The sequence below is a fragment of the Phasianus colchicus genome, chromosome 20 (assembly GCF_987193195.1).
Source record: "Phasianus colchicus chromosome 20, bPhaCol1.hap1.1, whole genome shotgun sequence".
Taxonomy (NCBI): domain Eukaryota; kingdom Metazoa; phylum Chordata; class Aves; order Galliformes; family Phasianidae; genus Phasianus; species Phasianus colchicus.
In genome coordinates this window covers 5008016-5026566 of record NC_143455.1, presented here as the reverse complement: position 1 = coordinate 5026566, position 18551 = coordinate 5008016, and the positions used below count along the sequence as shown (strand labels likewise).

At 52.5% G+C, this 18551-nt stretch overlaps 3 protein-coding genes across 9 annotated transcripts in view; 2 read left to right on the top strand and 1 right to left on the bottom strand.

Annotated features, from left to right (window-relative positions):
- Positions 1-366: 366 nt before the first annotated feature.
- On the top strand, positions 367-6294 carry LOC116232592 (uncharacterized). Its single transcript, XM_090122201.1, has 16 exons — positions 367-391; positions 433-717; positions 799-871; positions 1624-1762; positions 1834-1879; positions 2221-2279; positions 2359-2394; positions 3359-3411; positions 3648-3780; positions 3860-4056; positions 4153-4198; positions 4284-4349; positions 4930-4989; positions 5073-5155; positions 5351-5445; positions 6208-6294. The coding sequence occupies exons 1-16, from the start codon at positions 367-369 to the stop codon at positions 6240-6242; spliced, it is 1431 nt and encodes a 476-aa protein (XP_089978327.1). The 3' UTR covers positions 6243-6294.
- Positions 6295-7600: 1306 nt separating this feature from the next.
- H3-3B (H3.3 histone B) lies at positions 7601-9148 on the bottom strand. The gene is made up of 4 exons (XM_031599059.2): positions 8999-9148; positions 8397-8539; positions 8163-8316; positions 7601-8081 (listed from the first exon to the last, which is right to left on the bottom strand). The coding sequence occupies exons 2-4, from the start codon at positions 8522-8524 to the stop codon at positions 7953-7955; spliced, it is 411 nt and encodes a 136-aa protein (XP_031454919.1). The 5' UTR covers positions 8525-8539; positions 8999-9148; the 3' UTR covers positions 7601-7952.
- Positions 9149-12292: 3144 nt separating this feature from the next.
- UNK (unk zinc finger) overlaps positions 12293-18551 on the top strand; it is a 37852-nt gene continuing 31593 nt past the window's right edge. For 5 of the 7 annotated variants that reach the window (XM_031599054.2, XM_090122195.1, XM_031599056.2 and 2 more), the window contains exon 1: positions 12293-12526. In XM_031599054.2, coding sequence (XP_031454914.1) covers positions 12429-12526 — 98 coding nt within the window. In that variant the 5' untranslated portion in view covers positions 12293-12428. The remainder of the gene's footprint in view (positions 12527-18551) is intronic. The other 2 variants (XR_016459149.1, XM_031599053.2) reach the window with 1 other exon arrangement.

Genomic DNA, 18551 nt, shown 5'->3' with positions numbered 1-18551 from the left:
GACGCGCGCCCGTATAGAAGCGTTCTGTCTGTTTATACCCACATCCACGTCATATCCATACCCATCTGTGCTTTATTTTTACTTCATTATCATATTATTATCGATTGTTATATATCTCTCTGTACGGAGATACGTATCTATATACACGTATGATTACACCTCTACCTATATACAAATATATACATAGTAATAAAGAATGCGATAATACAGAGACAGATACACACTTACATCAACGTTTTTCCTACGCACCTAGAGATCTATGCCGACGTGTCACACGCGCATATCCACGCACTGAGCCGCACACCTGAGCTGGGTGTGCCCCCCCCCGGGCCGGGCGGTGCCTCCCGGCTGTGCTGCCCCGGGTCAATGGCCGCCAGGGAACCGCTGCTGAGCGCCCTTAAAGGTGAGCGTGGGGCTGGGGGTGCCCTATAGCACGGGGTCCCCCCATTAAGGTCTCTCCATTAGGGACCCCACACAGCCTGACTCGCTGTTTGCATCGCGCCGTGCCTGGCTGGGAGGAAGTTCCCCTGATTTTCCAGCGGGTTTCCCTCTGCTCGGAGGTCCCAGCGCGGCTCCTATGGGTGCAGCTCTTCCCCAATCCCCCCATAGGTGCGGTGCTGCGGTTGCGGGAGGGCGGCACTCCGTGCACCGATGCTTCCCCGCACCTGGCGGCCGCCTGCGCGCTGCTGGAGGGAGCCTTGAGGAAGGGGCTGCGACGTGAGTGGCACAGGGGGCCATGGGGGGATGGAAGGGGGGTTGTGTGTGGTCGAGGCCCCTTGCTTTGGTTTTGTACTGCAGAGCCGCTGTGGGGCTTCAGGAGAAGGGATTACTGGCAGTGCCTGGAGCTGCTTTCCCTCGGGGAGGGCAGGAGGTGAGTGGGGATGGGGGGGGGGGGGGGGGCGTGGTGGGGTCACCCCGGCTGAGGAGAGGATGTTTGTCTGTGTGTTAAACCCCACAGAGCCTGAAGGCTGCCCCAGGGGTAAGCCCTAAGCTGCTTCCCCTCTCTGTAAGCAGGCTAAATCCCAAAACCCATAGCACTGTCCCATGAGTTAAACCCCAAGCCCTTCCCATCTCCCTAGATCCTAACCACTCTGGATGTTCCTCCATCTGTTAACCCCCAAACCCGTCCGTTCTCTCCAAGGAGACCAAATCCCAAAGGTTTCCACGTGGGTTAAACCCTTCCCTTCTCCCCAGACTGAATCCCAAAGACTGGACGTTCCCCCTTTTGGTTGGATGTCAGGGGGAAGTTCTTTCCTATGAGAGTGGTGAGGTGCTGGAACAGCTGCCCAGGGAAGTTGTGGATGCCCCATCCTTGGAGGTGTTTGAGGCCAGGTTGGATGGGGCCCTGGGCAGCCTGGTCTGGTATGAAATGTGAAGGTTGGTGGCCCTGCCTGCAGTGGGAGGGGTTGGAGATTCATGATCCTTGAGGTCTCTTCCAACTCAAGCCGTTCTGTGATTCCTCCATGTGTTAAACCCCAAAGTGCCCAAAAGCTCCCCCATGTGTTAACCCCCAAACCATTCCCCTCTCCCCAAGCAAGCCACATGCCCAAGACCATGCATTCTGCTCCCTATGTTAACCCCATCACCTCCCCTCTCCCCAAGCAGACCGAGCCCTCTCTCCAGCAGCCTCCATAGAGCCTCCACCTGCACAAAGGCACTGACAGCACAGGGCCGTGGCCGCTGCTTCCTGCGCTCAGCCCTGCAGTGCAAAGTGCTGGCAGTGGCCATGCAGCAGCTGGTGCAGAGCCCGCAGCTCCTGGAGGTGAGACGTGGGGGCTGCTGGGTTCCTGGTGGCTCTAAGGTGGTTTCATGGAGTCTTGTGCTGTGTTTCAGTTCTATGACTCGTCAGGCTCCATCCTGGGTAATGAAGAGCTGCGGGGTAAGATGCTTTGCAAGTGTTTTCTATGTTAATTCTTATACCAAGGATGCTCTGAGGGGTGCCCAGACTGTGTGGTCCCTGCTCTCCTTAGGAGACCAGGGTGACAGCCTTTACTCTTGGCTTTGATGAATTAACAGCCTCCCTAAGTGCTGGTACAGCTCCTCAGGAGGCTGCCGAGGGCTGGCTCTGGGTGCTGCTGGGGTGAATTTGGGGGATTGCTCCCTACAGCATCATTAGTGATGCTGCAGATTGGCTCCATGTGGGCCTTGGCTGTATCCCTGAGAGACCACAGCCACTGGGACCCAGCAGTAATGCTGCCTCTGTCCCTTCTCCCCCTGCAGAGCCGTTCCTCTCCCTGGTGCTTGTGCTGACAGAGGTGGATTTCTCCCTGGACCTGCAGGTGCAGGAATGAATGGCGGGGTGGGGGGCACAGCCCCCTCCTCACCGGCACCAACAGCACCGCACTGCTTTGTTCACAGAACTGCAGCTTCTTGGATGAGAGCTGGCTGCTGCCGGTAAGCACTCCCTGCTGCCGCCTGCTCCGGCCCTTGCTGGGATGTCAGATGGGGAAAACAAGGAATGGTTGGGGTTGCAGGGATGGCAGCACGGCTTCAGCCATCTGCAGTTGGAGGGATGCATGTGGAGCTGCCTCCATGCTGGGGTTGGAGCTTGCTGGGTGCCTGCGCTGTCACCAGGCGCCGATCCAGCATTGCCCTGGGTGTGTAGGACCGAGCCAAGCAGCACTGACATAAATGCAGCTTTCCCTTGCTGCCTTCCCCGCTTCCTTGCCAAAAAATCATCATTTTTCTGGGATGACACGCAATGCCTGGGTCAGTTGATCTCGCTCTTGTGTTTGCTCAATGAAATATTTGCGCGTTTCGAGGCTGTGAGCAGCAGGGATGCCTTGATGGCTTCCAGAAAAATGAAGAGCATCCCTCTGCCGCCTTTTTAACCCCAAAATAAACCCTGAGGAGTAGCCCAACGCTGGGACTGTGGTCAGGAGGCAGAGCTGCTGCCTGACAGTGTTCATGCCTCAATGGACACGAGTGCTCCCAGCTGAACCGGCTGCGTTTTGGGGCTCTGAGTAATGCGATGTGACAGCAGGAGCTGCTGTGAGCAGCCTGGGGCAGCGGCTGTGCGTGGTGAGGGAGGGGGCTCAGAACTCATTTATGGGGCTTATTTGCATGAGATGAGGGAAGGTGGCTGGAAACTCCTTTATAAGGCTCACTGTGAGCTTTAGGTCATATCTGTCGGGATCCATATCTCTAAATCTGGGCTCAACAATTAAGGATGGGATGGGAACAGGAGGCCACTGATGGTCCTCCTGCTCCCCAGTGCCTGACACAGCATCTCCTGAAGGCCTGGTTTGGTTTCTGTGCCAGAAGTGACCCCCAGGGAGGAGTCCCTGTGTTGCCCCACCCTGGTCACACTGGGTCCTGTGGCTTTTCTATGGCTGCTGTCACAGCTGCTCTCTTCCAGGTGTGCGTCATGTATGAGACGGTCCCATGCCGAGCGCTGGGGATGGTGGTGAGGTAGGAGCCATCAGGATGTGGAGACCTGGATGGTCCCAAAAAGGGGGAGATGAGGAGATGAACACCCCCAGAGCTGAGGCTATGGATGTCTCGGGTGTTTTTTCTCCTCCGTTGGTTCCCCACCCATGGGGTGGTTGTCCCTCTGTGTATGGGCAAAATGCTGCTGATGGCACAGAAGGGCTGGGGGGGGGGGGTTGGTCTCTAGGGCTGAGCTGCAGCTTGGATGCATCCCCCAGGTACGTGGATGGCCGTGTCATTGTCACTGAGGTGCTTCCTGGGAGCCAGGCAGAGGTGGATGAGGTGGTGCTGGCTGGGGACGTCCTAGATGAGATCAATGGATGCTCCCTGAGGAACGCCTACAGCGGGCAGGTGGGTGACACGACTTCATCCTCCCCACCATCCTCCCTTTGTGCCTCCCCCTGCATTCTTCTCCCACCCTCTTCTCCAGGCTGGGGCGATGCTGCAGAAGCTGAAGGGACAACCACTGAGCCTCCGTGTGCTGCGGTGGCAGGGGCACGATGGTGAGGTCTATGAGCCCTTGCTGCCCTACCTGGAGGCTGTGAAGGAGAAGGAGCCCCATTTCCAGCTCCAGTGTGGCCCCAGGCGCTGTGACAAGGGACAGAAGTGGAGGGTGCAGGGGGACAGGTAGGGTTGGCACCAGGAGGTGAGGGGTCTCTGACCATCTCCCCCCAGCAACAAGCAGCAGGAGGATGTATGGGTCTTTTTTTTTTTTTTCCCCAGGTTGCTCTACAACCTGCAGTACCTGGGCCGGATCGGTGTTGGGATGGTGAGGAGATGGGCAGAGCTGGGTTGTTTTCTTCTTCTGAACTCGTTCTTCCATGCTTGTGTGTTGTTCCTTCCTGCTGTTCCAGTTTGGAGGCAAAGAGGTGCTGCAGAAAGCCATTCCTGCTGTGCTGGAGAACGGCTCAGCACCACGGGTGAGCGATGGGCAGCAGTGTGTGTCCAACTGGAGAACCGTGGGGAGGCTGAACCCGGTGCTGGGGGTGTTTTGGGGCTCGGGTGGCTGCTGCTGGTGCCTCCAGGGGGTTCTCATGAAATTGGAGGCAGAGCACAGCCCTGGGCTGGGGCCTGGGTGCACGTGGGCAGAGCATGGAGCCAGCCCATGGGTGATCATCTGCTAAGCCCAAGCTGGTGTCCTGAGAGCAGGAACACAGCCACAATGCTGCTGTTTCATGGATCCACAGTGCTGGAAGATCCTTGGAGGACTGGTGGTCCATGCATTTTTTTCTTTTTTTAATTTTTTTTTCATCCTGCTTTTCCTCTTTGCTTGTTTTCTTTTCTTTTAACCCCGCATCTGAAGCACAATGAAGTTACTCTCTTAATTTGCAGTCAATCTCCCCTTTCCATCAGTGGAACACCAGCAACAGGCAGCTCTGTGTGAAAAGCTGCACTTCATCACTCTGCTCTTGAATAATCTGCCTCGCAAGCGATCTTATTAAAAATAGAGCTCAGTTGCTGTGATCACTGGGGCTTTATTTTCCCCTTTCTTCTCTCCAGGAGGTTTTATTTGACGTGAAGGAAACAGAAATCATTGTACGAGAGAAGGCATCTCCCAAGGTGAGCATGGAACACCCAATGCTCTGTTTCTGGCTCATGCACTGAGTTGCAAAGCCCCTTGTCCCCAATTGTCCCCAATGCAGGTCCTGTTCCGCCACCCCTATCCTGCAGTCTCCTGCGTGGGACGCTGCCTTAAGACCAGCAATGTCTTTGCATTCTGTGTCCTGTGAGCATCCTTGTGCATGGATCCCCTCCCCACGGCTCAGCAGGGAGCCCTGAGCCAACGCAGGGCTGAGATTGGGCATCCCACCCAATGTGGGGATGCAGGTGTTGGGAGCAGAGGGCTGAGGCAGCGTGGCTGCTCGTGGGATTGCTCTGACATGCTCCCATTGCAGGCTGATGCATTTGTTTCCATATTTAGTGCTTCCCCAGGGAGCCCCAAAGGGAGCACGTTTGACTGCCTGGCGTTCGCATCGAGTTCTGAGGAAGAATGCCAGGAAATCATCCAGAGAATTGGTGAGGGAACGTTTTATTTCTCCAGATATAATTACAGTAAAATGTGGAGTACCAAGAATTGCCATTCCATTCCGCCACATGCAAGAGCTAACTTAATTTTTGTTGAGATCACTAAGATGAGTAGATGCTGTGATAGTTTGGGGTTGGTTTTCTCTCTTTTTTTTCTTTAATGCAGCTAGACCATTATTTTCAGAGACAGCTTCTAAGCATTCCCAGACATTTCATTGTTTTCCACTTGGAGAAAACTTTTGTTTTCGAGGGATGTTCTCCTCCAGGAGCTCAGCCCACTGCTGCAATCCAACACCAGCCCAAGCATCAGTAAATCTTACCACTTACAGTTTCTATTTTTGTCTTGCCTAAATGCAAGCTATGCTGCTCCTTGGTTTGGGTGCCCCTCAGGGCTCTTGTGGGATGTCCTTGCCACGTGTCCCCCCAGCAGGCTGTGCTGTCAGGACATGCAGCTTCACCGTCCATCCCTGCCTTTCAGGTGGCTGAGCAGCGCTCGTGGATTTCAGGCAGCCAGCTTGAGGTGCTGATGGCCACAGCCCAGCCCTGCTCAGTGCTGTGAGACAATTAACATCGCCTTTTAGATGCAGTGAAGCTTGGCAGTGAGGAAAATAGCTGTTTAAAACCTCAAGTCATTTGAAAACATTTTTAGCAGGTGATAAACGTGTTGAGCAGTGCCTGTGCTTGGAGCAGAGAAGGAAGGGGTGCTGAGGATGTTGTGTAAGAGCCCGTGGTAATGAGCATTTGTTTCTCCAGCTGCAGGATTTAAACACACTGAGTGGTTTGTCTGATAAGGGATGGCTGTGGCTCAGCTCTCCTCAGGCTCTGGTGACCCAGCTGTGCAAGATGCAAGCTCTGGCTCCTCAAACTGGAGCTAGAAAGGTATTCTTGTATTTGCAGGACGTTCTGTGAAAGGAAGTGCAGCAAAAGCATCTGGTCTTTAAAAAAAAAAAAAAAAATTGCAGGGATAGGCCAGAGCTGGCTTACTGTGTGCCTTCATATATGAACTACTGCTTTTCTTCTTCCTAAAATGCCCCCTTGTCTGGATTTTTCAGTGAAATAAATCAAACTGGACTAGCTTATATTACTGCCTGTGCAACTTCTTTCTCAACTTTAGCCCTACTAGCACAGCCTGTTCTTAAGAACTGGCCTAACACTGTAATTTGCATGTTAATTACCTGTTCCAGATGTAGTTTGAGCAGCTTTACTGTGCCACAACTACGGCTGTTCCCAGAGACTACTGAGAAAACCAGAACTGTCAGCAGATAGCCTGCAGGGTTATCCTCAAGTGCAGGTTTACGTCTAATCCTGCTTCATCAAAAAAGCTTAGATGGGGGAAATGAGAATCTAGCAATTTGCTTAGCAGCCTGTATGCTCTCTGGTTATATAATGAGTGTTTCTGCTTGCTCTGGCATGGTTGTTGTCTTGCCCTTAGTCACAGGGTGAGATCCCACAGGAAGCTGGGAGAGGCAGAGGGCTGCGCTCCCACAGCCTGCATCTACTCCCAGCCTGACCTGGGCAGATGCTGCTGGATTCACTTTAAACAAGCCAGTCCCACCACTGCAAAAAAAATAAAGCTTCCCTTAAATGTGGAAGGAAGAGGGAAGGGGGAAAGAAAGCAGAAGTTAGTTCTGAAGCTGGGCCCAGACTGCTGCCACTGATAAGCAGCTAAGCTTTAAACAAGAGAGCCCCCTAAGGAGGGAAGTAAGTTGCTTCCTAGCCTGTCAGACTGCTCCTCCTGGCTGAGCAGGAGATGACTCAGGCCTCCTAAAAACATCAAGGGGAGCCAGGGTGAGGCACTGCTTCATTGGCAGAAAGCTGAGCTGCCACAGCAGCAGTCCCATATTACAAGCATCTACAGCTAACATACTGGAGCCAGGAATAAGCTTCTCCAAGCCCATACAAACCAAATGACAAAGACTCCTCGCATGTGAATGTAAAACATTTAATTTAAAAATGTTGACACTACAATATATAAAATAGCTATTATAAATGCACATAGTGTATTCTATAGCTGCCAGGTTTACGTTTTTAGGAAACTGTAAGTTACACTGTGGTTAAGAGTTGTAGTTTCACCCTCTGAAAAAGTCCACATTTGATCACAGTGATGTATGGTCAGACTAACAGCCCCAATTGTTAAACACTTGGATCAAGTCATAACCAGTTTTATTGCAAAAGGACCCTGTACACATTTATATCAATTCTAGTACCTTACAAGTTTAGCTACCCAACAAGTCATTAACATACAGAAACATGCATGTGAAGCAAGAAAGATCACCCATCCCTTCTGCATATTAGCAACTTGTCACTCCTGAGCAACAAGGCTCACATCACTGAGGTTTATGTGAACAGTCACTTTTAGCATTCATCCTGAGTGAAAGATGGAATGACTTAAGTACAAATGCAACATATTATAAACAATTTCTTACAAAAAAAGTCACAAATTAAAACCAAAGTATTTTACAGAATTTACTACAAAACACCATAAAAACAGCCTTCACTTAAGCTCTCTCTCCCCGTATCCTGCGAGCCAACTGGATATCTTTGGGCATGATGGTGACTCTCTTGGCGTGGATGGCGCACAGGTTTGTGTCTTCAAACAGACCCACCAGATATGCTTCGCTCGCCTCCTGTTCCAAGAGGACAAGAAGAAACGTTAGAACCGACGTTAGAACCTTTCACCTAAGCCCTCAGCAGGCCACCAGCACTACCTGCAGTGCACCGATGGCCGCGCTCTGGAACCTCAAGTCCGTTTTGAAATCCTGGGCGATTTCCCTGACCAGCCGCTGGAAGGGCAGCTTGCGGATCAGCAGCTCCGTGGATTTCTGGTAGCGACGGATCTCACGGAGCGCGACGGTGCCCGGCCTGGGTGGAATAGGAGGAATCGGTGAGGCGGGACACGACAGCGGCAGCCGGGCCGCAGCACAGCGTGCCGGCAGCCTTACCTGTAGCGGTGAGGCTTCTTGACGCCGCCAGTAGAGGGAGCGCTTTTCCGGGCCGCCTTGGTGGCCAGCTGCTTGCGCGGAGCCTTCCCCCCGGTGGACTTGCGGGCGGTCTGCTTTGTACGGGCCATTTTTTCCTCACTTACCTACGAGGACACGCACCCGTCAGGCAGGGCCCGCTTCACCCCGCGGCGGCAACCTGCCGGGCCCCGCGATGCGGCGCTCCCCCCGCCTCCGATCCCCTCAAGCCCCAGAAGCGGCAGATGCCGGCGGGCCGCCCCCCCTCCCCCGCCGTCGAGGCGGGCATGCGGCCAGCGGCCTCCCCCGGGAGGAGGAGGAGGAGTCACGGTTCCTCCTCCGCCCCCGCTCCGCGTTGTGGCCCGACCGCTCCCCTCCCCGGGGGAAGCGGACTGAGTCACGCCACCTCCTCCTTCCTCCCGGGCCACCCCGGAGGAGCGGGGGGATGGGAACCGGCCGTGACTCAAGGCACGTAGACAAGGCCTAAACTGTCCGCCAAGCTCGAGAAAAAAAAACAAAAAAAAACACAACCGAAGCTTCCGAAGGCCGCGCAGCACCGCAGAACGCGCCCGGCGCGAGTCACTTACCTCCTAGAGAAAAAGGACGCACCGGCGCCGATATCGCTGCGCACCGAAGCCTGCGCTGCTCCGACAACAACCGACTCCGACAGCAACTACCCCCACACTGCGCCCTCCCCGCCGCGGGGACGCAGTTTTTATAGAGGGGGCGGCACACGGCGCGGTGACCTCACAATGCCTGGAAGCAGCGCGCCGCTCGATTGGCCGGGACCTCCGCCGGCGCCGTGACGTAATAAGACACAAAGGCCGTGCTCCTGTTCCTTGGCGCTGATTGGGTGCCTGCCCGGCCGCTGATTGGTTGTTAAAGTCGGCGGCTGATTGGATATTGTGAGACGAGAAGGGGCCAATAGACGTCGGGCGGGCGCTCTGCGCGCTGATTGGACGAAACGGGGCACGGTTTGGATCCTACCCTTTGTTGCAAAGCTCCACAATGGGAAGTCAATAGGAGCGGGGCGAGCGGCGGCGGGGCGCGGCGGGGCGGCGGGCGGTGGATTCCTGGCTCCCCGGGCCTCAGCGGGCGGTCCCGGTGCAAGGGCTGCTCGGCCTCGCCGCCTGCCGGCCCGCCCCCCGGCCCCGCCACAAAATGCCTTTCGCGGCGTGAGGTGCGGAGACTGCGAGCGGCGGGGCCGGGCCGCGCCGTGGGGAATGGCCGGGACCCCCCCGGGCGTGGGGACAGCGGGGACACGCAGGCGCTGGGCACACGCTATGAGCTGGCTCGGCCGGTTTCCTAGGAAAGAGGTGGAGGAGCTTGTTGTGTGGGCTCACTAGGGGACTGCCCGGTTCGGCACCGTGCAGCCCCAGCCCCATCGCGGCTCTTGCAGCATCCGTCCTCTGGCTTTATGAATGGGAGCAGCTGTGTTGTGGGATAGGAACGCTTGCCACAGGATTTGCTTTTGAACCGGGGCTGTCCTACCGATGTGTTGCCCTCCAAAAGGCACCGCTGCTCCCGGCCATCGGGAACGTCACCCTGGGACGTGCGTGTCCTGGGGGAAAGCCTGGGAGTGTGCAGATGCTGCAGCTGGGCCCCACTGCACTGCTGTTCTCCACCTCCATAAAATGACATTCCCACTCACTTTGTGGGTTGTCTTCCAACTCCAAAGCTAATTACAAAGTTTTGGGAAGTAGGAAACCAGAATCCTTAATGCCTGTTGGTTGCATCTAGGAAGATAATAGCAATTAAGTGAAAAGTTGTTGTATTTTGGGGGAGGTTGCTCCCTGGAGTTGTACCTTGCTGTGTGTTGTTACGTTATTACATTCACAGCAGCTGTTGGGGGTGGAGGCAGGTCCTGCCCCCATGGTCAGGAAGAACAGGTCCCAAATGCCCCGCAGTTGTAGCACACAGAACATGGAGTGAACACAAACAGCCACTCCCGAAGGTATCTGCACTCAGTGCGCAGATGCAATCAGGCAGACTTTGCATGAGGTTTTGCATCCTGCCCAAATGCCTGCATCCCTCAGGCCAATGCCTGGTGCAAGAGGTAGAGCAGACCTGTGGCGGCTCTGCACGTAGTGCTGAGTGTTCTTTGCTTCTCTCTTTCCTTGTGAGTCGAGCAGTGTGCTCCAACGTGGTGTGACAGGATTGTCATGTGCAGCTGCTGGGGGGACGCTGCCTCACGTGCATCTCTTTGGCCCCCAACTGCCTTTGCAGGTTAATTTTCTTTTGGTCCTGGTGAAGAAAAGCATGAATTACTTCTCAGAGACAAAAAGCAGCACAGCAATAGATGGCCCAGGAGGTGCGTAAACAGTCATTTGCATTTGACGTGGCTTGGAAAATTGAGATCTGAAATAAAGAGCTGCCTTTTAGTCTGAGTTGTTCATGCTTGGAAAAAAGAAATCTAGAAATCTGTTCTGATAGCTTCATATATTTTAAATTTGATGTTTTTAGAAGCATACCATACTATTGCTGACGTGAGGGGACCAGAGCATGGTGTTCGTTATCAGGAGTTCAGAGGCATTGCTCCTCTGATATTTCCTCTCCTATTTCTGTAGCAACGATTGCTTACACTTCTAATTTTAGACACTTTTGAGCTTTGTTCTCTTGGAATTAAGACTGGAGAAAAGCTGTACATCCCAGTAGGTTAAACAGAGGATGAGGAAAAGGCGTATGCAGCAAAGCTGAGGAGAGAAAATGAATACTATGTGTTAGCAAAGATGTGTGCTCACAGAGGTAAGTGCACCCAGGGCACACATAGCTGCATACTCTGAGCACTGTCACCTGGCAGAGTGCTGCGTGTTCCCGACAGCAAAACAGAAGACAGCTGAAGAGGAAGCAGTGTCTGCACTGGCTTGTCAAGTAAACAGCAGCACACAATGCCTGGAGTCAGTGCTTTCCGAATCCCTGTGCTTCAGCATTAGCAGCTGTTTGTCAAAGGTCTTTTTCCTGCAGCTTCATCGCTGGTGGTGTTTGTGCATTGGACACAAAGATGCATATACACATAGGTATTAAGTGAAGGACTTCCACGTATACTCTTCTTGAAAAGTTGCCCAACTTGATCAGAAGCTGTATAATTACAGTGCTCCAGCCTCCTGGGGAGGGGTGGTACACGAATGTGCTGTTGGTGGCACATGGTTGAGTCCTGCAGACGCAAGGAAAGAGCTGCCAACATCTCACAGTCAGTGCTGCACCACTGTGAGCAGCAATTCAAAGAGCAGTTCGCCTCGATGGCACAGACCAGCCCCGAGAGTTTATAATTAACACCACTCAACCCCTGCCAAAGGTTTAATAAACAAATAAAGGTGCTTGCCATTGAAACGCTTGGTGCCCTTTACCGTGCAACCAGAGCAACGGTGAGTGAAGCTGTCCCATGTGGTGCAAGGGATCAAAGTCCCAGCGGAGCAGCTTGGTGCTTCCTGTGGGGTGGGGTGCCATTGTCCAGGAGGCTCCATGTCGAGCACGGCCGGGCTGAGGCACGTAGGCCTGAGCTGACCTGGAGTCCCTGAGGGTTTTGTGTCACCTGCCCTGAGGTAGGCCGCCAGCTGCTCCCCGGATCCTCCTCCTCACCTTCCTCCTTCTCACCTTCCTCTTCTTCATCTTCCTCCGTTTTCTCTTTCTCCTCATTTTCCTCCTCCTCAGCCCAGGCCCCGTCACAGGCCCGGGCCATGGGGTAGGCCGTAGCCACGGGCCCCCACCGCATGGGGGCGCCGTCGCGCTCTGCCCCGAACTGCAATTCCCGTCGTCCCCCTCGCGACCGGAAGCAGCTTCCCCTACCGCCGCGGGGCGCCGCTGGGAGTTGTAGTCCCGACTTCCCGGAAGTCGCCGCAGGCCGCGTCCCGGGTTGGCGGAGAGCGCGCGCGCGGCCGGACTACAAGTCCCACCCCACCCCGCGCACCGGGGCGGCAATGGCGGCGGCGGCGCCTGCGCGCGGCGCCCTCCGTGCGGACCGCGCAGAGTGAATAATAAAGGTCTCCTCGGCGGGAGCGGCGGCGGCGGGCAGGAGGCATGTCCAAGGGCCCGGTGGCGAGCGGCCCTGCCGCGACCGGGCCGGCGAACGCCGCCAGCGCGCTGCAAGCGCAGCCCGAGAAGCCGCAGCACTACACGTACGTAACGAGAGCTCCCCCGCCGCCGCCGCCCGCGCGCCAACACGCGCCTGACGTCAGCGTGCGGCACGCGCCGAGCCCCGCGCACCGCCTCGCGCCGCACCGGCTGCGACCGGCCCCGGGCGGGGGGGAGGAGAAGGGGGGGGGTGGAGGGAGAAAGGGGGGCCGGGCGGGGAGCGAGGGGCGGGGGGAGCGGATCCCCCTTTTCTCCCGCCCGCCGCCGCCACGCCCGGCATGCACCGGGGCCCGGAGGGGCGGAGGGGGGGGCGGTGGCGGGGAGGGGGGGCCGCGTTCCATCGGGTTGCGGCGGGCCTCGGTGGGATGCGGCCCAGCTGACGGCGTGGGGCGCGGGCTGTCACCGTGTGGGGGCTGTCAGCGAGGGGCTCGGCCCCGTGATGCGTGTTTTTGGGGGAAAAGTCGGCTCTGGGAGGCAGGTCGGGGGTGTGTGAGGTGAGCACGGGGTGTTGTGTGGGCACTGAGTGCTCTCCCAGGGGATGCTGCGGGGCTGAGGGCTCTGCTGACCCCTCTGTGGGTCCCCACTTATGGGGAGAGGTGACTGAGGAGGGCAGGAAGGCTGGAGGGAGCTCAGGTGTTGTCCTATTGGAAGAATAAAGTTAGAGAGTGTTTGTAAAGCAACTTTCCTCCTTGTGCTGCCCACCTGTAGGGCAAAACAGCACGGATCTCCCCTGCTTCTTGCAGGCGTTGGTGCCCCGGTGCAAAACTGAATTCAAACTCTGTCAGCACAGATCCGTGTGCTTCCTGCAGGGCTGTCAGCTGCACGCTCAACCTGGGCTGTGCACAGGTCTGCTGTAGACTGAGGGTGGAAACCCTGTGGTGATCCTTACGAAGCTGCAAAGTATGGGCCCACAGGTGGCTTATTTTCTGGTGGTTAAAGTTTGATGGCCCTATAGGAGTGAAGGAGGCAGAAGTGCTTGGATTGCATGCATTGGGTTCCTGGGCAGGGAAGCGGTGGTCAAAGTAAAAAGGAAAGCCCAGGTGAGATGTGACACATTACCCAGGTGACACAAAAATGAGGTGGAGAGGCTGTGGGGCTGTCAGGTAGAGGGAAATGGAGATGGCAGTGTGGCTAAGCATGGCCGTGGAAGAAAGGATGTCAAAGATCAAGAAAGAAAGAGTGGAAGAAATTTAGGAAATAGGAAAAGGAGGAAGATTTGGGACCAAGCAGCTGAAAAGGACAGAGGAGGAAAACAGAGCGCTGTGGAACAAAGGTGATGGTGTAATTAGCTTAATTTCCGGAGGGGAAAAGCACTTATTTGCGGATGGATGCTAAAAATAATTCAGTGAAAACAGTTGGAGGAACGCTGTAACCGTACGTGAGAGATGGGTTTGGGGCTGCAGAGTGAGCCGTGCTTTGGGAATTGTACAGTAGGTCACATCGTGCTGCAAACTCCTCCTGATAACATATGGGAACTTACTTGGTGGTCGTTGATGTGAAAAAGTTGTATGTTGTCAAAATGTAAATATTTTCTTCCTCCTTTTTTTTTTTCTTCTTTAAATGTAGTTTGTTTCCATAAAGTGACACGAAGGTTACGAGTTGTAAACTCAAGGAAGCTTAATTATCTGCATGCTTTGCTGTTCCCTGGGGACAGGCAATCTGGTACCGTGGATCTCTGGGAAGTTTGTGTTGTATTTATTAGGAAGGATTCCAATTTCTATATTAGTGTCAATTTCTAAACTCTTTGATATTTGTGTGAGATTTTTAGGTAGTTTGTAGTGCAGTTCTATATCTTGTCTGGAAACTTTTCTGCTTATTCTAGACATGCAACAAAATAAAACCTGGACAGAGTAGAATTACTGATGATATCCCACTCCTTTTGGTGCCGTTTGCTTGCAGAAGAGGAATCTTAAAACCCCCTTTGATTACGTCCTTGGTGGCTGTTGCAGGGTGTAGCTGGATGCTCCTGGAGACGTCCTGGTTCCACGCTTCCCTATTGAATTATGAATGTTGTATTTCACACCTGAGGATCTGATATTCAGTTTGTGGAATTCAAGTGAGCAAATCAGCAGCTGCTGTTACACTCACTTGGGTTATTGGATCACAGGCCTGTGTGGGGCTGTTCCTTGTGATCCCACAGCTGCTGGAGCAGGATGAGCTCTGTGGATGCCATGGGTGCAGAGCGTGGCTCGTTGCTCAGGTAGCTTTGGTCTGTGGGAGATGCAGTTTGCAGCTTAGCAGGTTTTGTGTCCTGGGAAGTGGGTTTGCTATGGGGATGTTCCATCAAACCTCAACTGATTATTGACTCGGTGCTGTTCTCAGCTCTGGCTGGCATGGTTGTTGCTGCGTGCATCTCCGTCTTTATTTACAAATGTGAATAGAGGCTGAGTTCAAAGAAACTGAAAGTAAACAATCAGTCACTTAGTGCTGTAGGTGCTGAGCGCTGCTGTATCGCTTGGTTTTGGCACACTCTGTCCATTTGGCTGTCACCGTTGTCATTGGTTTTCAGTCAGAGCGAACTCATTAATTGTGAATTATAAAGGCTGGATGCTGCTCGGCTGTTTATTGATCACGCAGAATTTAGATAAGTGCAAGCAGAACAGTGCTTTGTTTGCTGTGCATTCACCTGAAAGTCAGACAGCTTAATAACTCTGCAGGAAGGGAGATGTTCAGGTGACGACAAATTAACCCGTTCAGTTAGAACAAAGCCAAACAGAAGTGCATTCATTCTGGTCTGTTAAAAATGCATGCATTCCAAAGCAGCGTTGAAAATATTCTGAGTTAGATTATAAACTCCTGGGCACGTTGGGCAAGTCATCCCTACTCATGATAATTCTTTGGAGTGTACAGGTTTTAAATACGAGCTGCTGTCCTGTGAACAAACGTGGAGCTCCTGTATCCCTGCAGGCTGTGCCTTCACTCGAGGTCTGGGCCTGAGAGTGCATCCCATCCTTCCTCATGCAGCAGCAGATAAGCTCTGAGCTGTGCCTTTGCAGCATAACAGGCAAAACCTTGACTTCTTCAGGAGGGGAAGGAATTGTGGGAGATTCCTGAAGGATTAATGCCCTGTACTTTGTGCTCTGACTGCATCCACACGGTTGGTTGTGTCCTGATGGTTGAGGCTGCTGGGCTGCGCTCACCAGGGCTTTATCTTGCAATCTTTTTTTCTACCAGTCACACGGAGGCAAAAGAAGCAGTGCACTCGAGCTTTAAGTGGTGATGAAAATGAGGCTGATGGAATGTTATAACTCAAATTAACTTTGTATCCAAGGCGTTCCTGTGTCTGCCTGTTTGAGTAGCGCCTTGCCTGGTGGTTCTCAGCCTTAAGTGGGAACTCAGATTACAACAGTGGCAGAAATGCAGAATGAAGAAGAAATAAGAACAAGAAGATCACAGATGGATTTGATTCCGATGAAGAGCCTGCAAGCACGACCTTACCTATCTCAAAATCTTACATTTAAATTCCTATTCAGAAGCAGCAAACACACCTCAAAGCATTTATAGTAGCAGAGAGCAATCTTTATCTTCCTATCAGTGGACAGTGTTTTATCACTATCAGGGCAGCACAGCGTGGCTGATCTCAGCTGTGCAGACTGGCTGCCTGTGGAAATAAAACCAAAACCCAGGTGTGAAGTGAGCACTTTGTCAGTCAGCGCTTTTCTGTACCTGGTTTGCTCTTCTAGGACCCTTAGCACTTGTACTAAAAGATGTGTGCTGTTAAATGATGCTTTGATGTGACTGGGCTGGTTGGTGTTTGCAATGCAGTGAGGAGATTAAGTCTTAGGAAATTGTTTTTAGAAGCCTGTGGGCTTCTTAACCGAGCAAAACTGTGAAATAAGCGTTGAGTCTGAGCGTTGCCCTCATTGCTCTGCTTTTCCTTAGATGAATAAAGTGATATGGACTTATACAAGAATAGGGTCTATCTGTTGATTTAAAAAAAAAAAGCTGAGAGTAAATGCATTGTTAGACTTCAGAGCTGGTGGTAGAAAGCACAGAGTGAGTCAGTGCTTCTAAACCAGGGATTTCCTATTGGCCTGCTGCACTGCTACCTGTGAGCAGTGGTGTTTCTCATCAGGCGAGCACAGGCTGCTGTTTATGAGGTCTCTGAAGTTCCCTGCACACAAGCACACTACAAACTGTAATTAGGAAGCACAAATAGTAACAGGAAGTTGGAAATATAAAGTACTGGAGCATTAACAGGAAGGGCTGCATTCACAGTCTGTGCTTGCTCTTGAGTGCATGCATTGGAGCAGTCTGCAACGTGAAAGTCTGCATTTTGGGGTTCTGAAAGCTGACAGCTTTCCGTGCAGCTTTGCTGTGTGTTGCTGTTTAATGCATGTGTGGCTGCTGGAGGGTATTTCTGCATTGTCTCAGAGCAGGACTGGGGCTTGCTGCACTTAATGATGGGGTAGTTCTGGTGATCAGTGTTGGCAGGGAATCGTGCTTTATGTTACTAAGAGCCAGAGATGTTAAATTGAATATAGCCATTAGGACACCAGCAGAAGGGGAACTTACACTGAGCTTATTGTCAGCTCGCTGTTTGTTGGCCAGCACTGCAAATGGATCTTTGTAGAGATCGCTATTTTATTAAGAGCGATTGCACCGTTGATTACATTTAAGTAATTATTTGAATCTCTTTTTATCATTGCATGCCTAGAATTTCTTTTTAGATTAAGAAATGCATATTGAAAGGAAAATAGTTTCTTGAATCAACACCTGATGAGTATCTGCAGAAGTCTGAATTGGAGTCGATATTGTTTTACTTGTTAATCTTCATCTTCCACATGTCACCACGGTTAATAAAGAAGCAGTCAGCGCACACCCAGTATGCTCAGAGGCAGCTTTTCTCCTCTTCATTTCAATCAACTGGGAGCTTTTATTAATAGCACTTTAATGTTACCATCATAACAGGAATAAAAGCAGCAGATGCCTCGGGGCAACCGTGCAGCTCTGCTGCAACAAAAAGAGTTTGCACGTTTAAAATATCTCGAGTGCTACCAGATTAGTTGGGATATGGATTAGTCACACTGCAGAGCTGTGGCATAGCCTGGGGTTTGGCTGCTCTTCCCTGCTTGTGCTGGTGTACATCTCAGTGCTGCTGATGTACCTGGTGTGAGTGCAGGCTGGCGTGGCAGTGCTCTTTTGGACCTGCAGCTCTTGTGCAGTGTGAGAAGAGTCTGCTGGGCTGCAGCAGGCGTGACTGAAGTACGATGTGCTGAACGGGGAGGGAAATCAATGGGATGGCATCGATTCTTTAAAATTGGCCAACAAAAGCTGGCTGTTATCTTTGTGCTGGCACGTGTGTTACGGGATGCGGGTCCGTGCCTGCTGGATAATCGCTGTGTTTTGTTTCAAACTCAAAACAGAAAGTGTCTGTTCACAAACATAAAGCTTTCCGGGGAGCTTTGCTGCACATCTGGTTGGCACTTCATCTGGAGAAAAGCAGATCCCATTTTGTGTTCAGATGCAGGCTGCTCTGGATAGACCATCATTCGTTGTGGAGCTTTGGTTTTTTGTTTATGGTTCAGATCTTCAAACAGCCGATGCACCATCTGAAAGCTGCTGTGAGGATGGGGCTGCAGTTGATCTATGAGCTGCTTGTTAAATCACAAAGGCTCTTGGCATATCCAGGAGAGTGAAAGCTACCATGTTTATTTCTTGTGCGGTGAGATGTTGAGTGATTGCCTGATAAAAATCTACCATGGAAAGCCTGAGCTATGCAATGGTTTGTATGGAAATCAAGCTTTTTTTTTTTTTTTTTTTTCTTTTCAGATTTTGCCTTTGCAGATTCTTGCATGCATTTTGTTTCAGGGAGCTCTCGGAGTAGAAACAGTGCTTTTAGAGGAACCCAGCCCTGTTCCCAGCCTCCACAAGTTTCTGCAGTTGCAAACTCCGGCTGGGCTTTGTTGGTGATTGAATGAATGGTGAGAGATGTACCACATGAAAGAACTTGACTGGAAGCTGTTATTTTAATTTTTACAGCATAGGACATCCACATACTGTTCAGATCTTAGCTCTTTTTTGTCTAATCCAGCAAACTTGATGAATATTAACTCCATATGAACTCTG

Bases quoted from the DNA above. Each gene is read 5' to 3' on its own strand.
- H3-3B (XM_031599059.2), bottom strand. From the start codon at position 8,524: ATGGCCCGTACAAAGCAGACCGCCCGCAAGTCCACCGGGGGGAAGGCT. The intron at 8,317-8,396 runs GTAAGGCTGCCG...TATTCCACCCAG, and splicing joins AAGAAGCCTCACCGCTACAG to GCCGGGCACCGTCGCGCTCC. The intron at 8,082-8,162 runs GTAGTGCTGGTG...CTCTTGGAACAG, and splicing joins CGGCCATCGGTGCACTGCAG to GAGGCGAGCGAAGCATATCT.
- LOC116232592 (XM_090122201.1), top strand. From the start codon at position 367: ATGGCCGCCAGGGAACCGCTGCTGA. The intron at 392-432 runs GCGCCCTTAAAG...GGTGCCCTATAG, and splicing joins CGCCAGGGAACCGCTGCTGA to CACGGGGTCCCCCCATTAAG. The intron at 2,280-2,358 runs GTGCAGGAATGA...CTTTGTTCACAG, and splicing joins ATTTCTCCCTGGACCTGCAG to AACTGCAGCTTCTTGGATGA.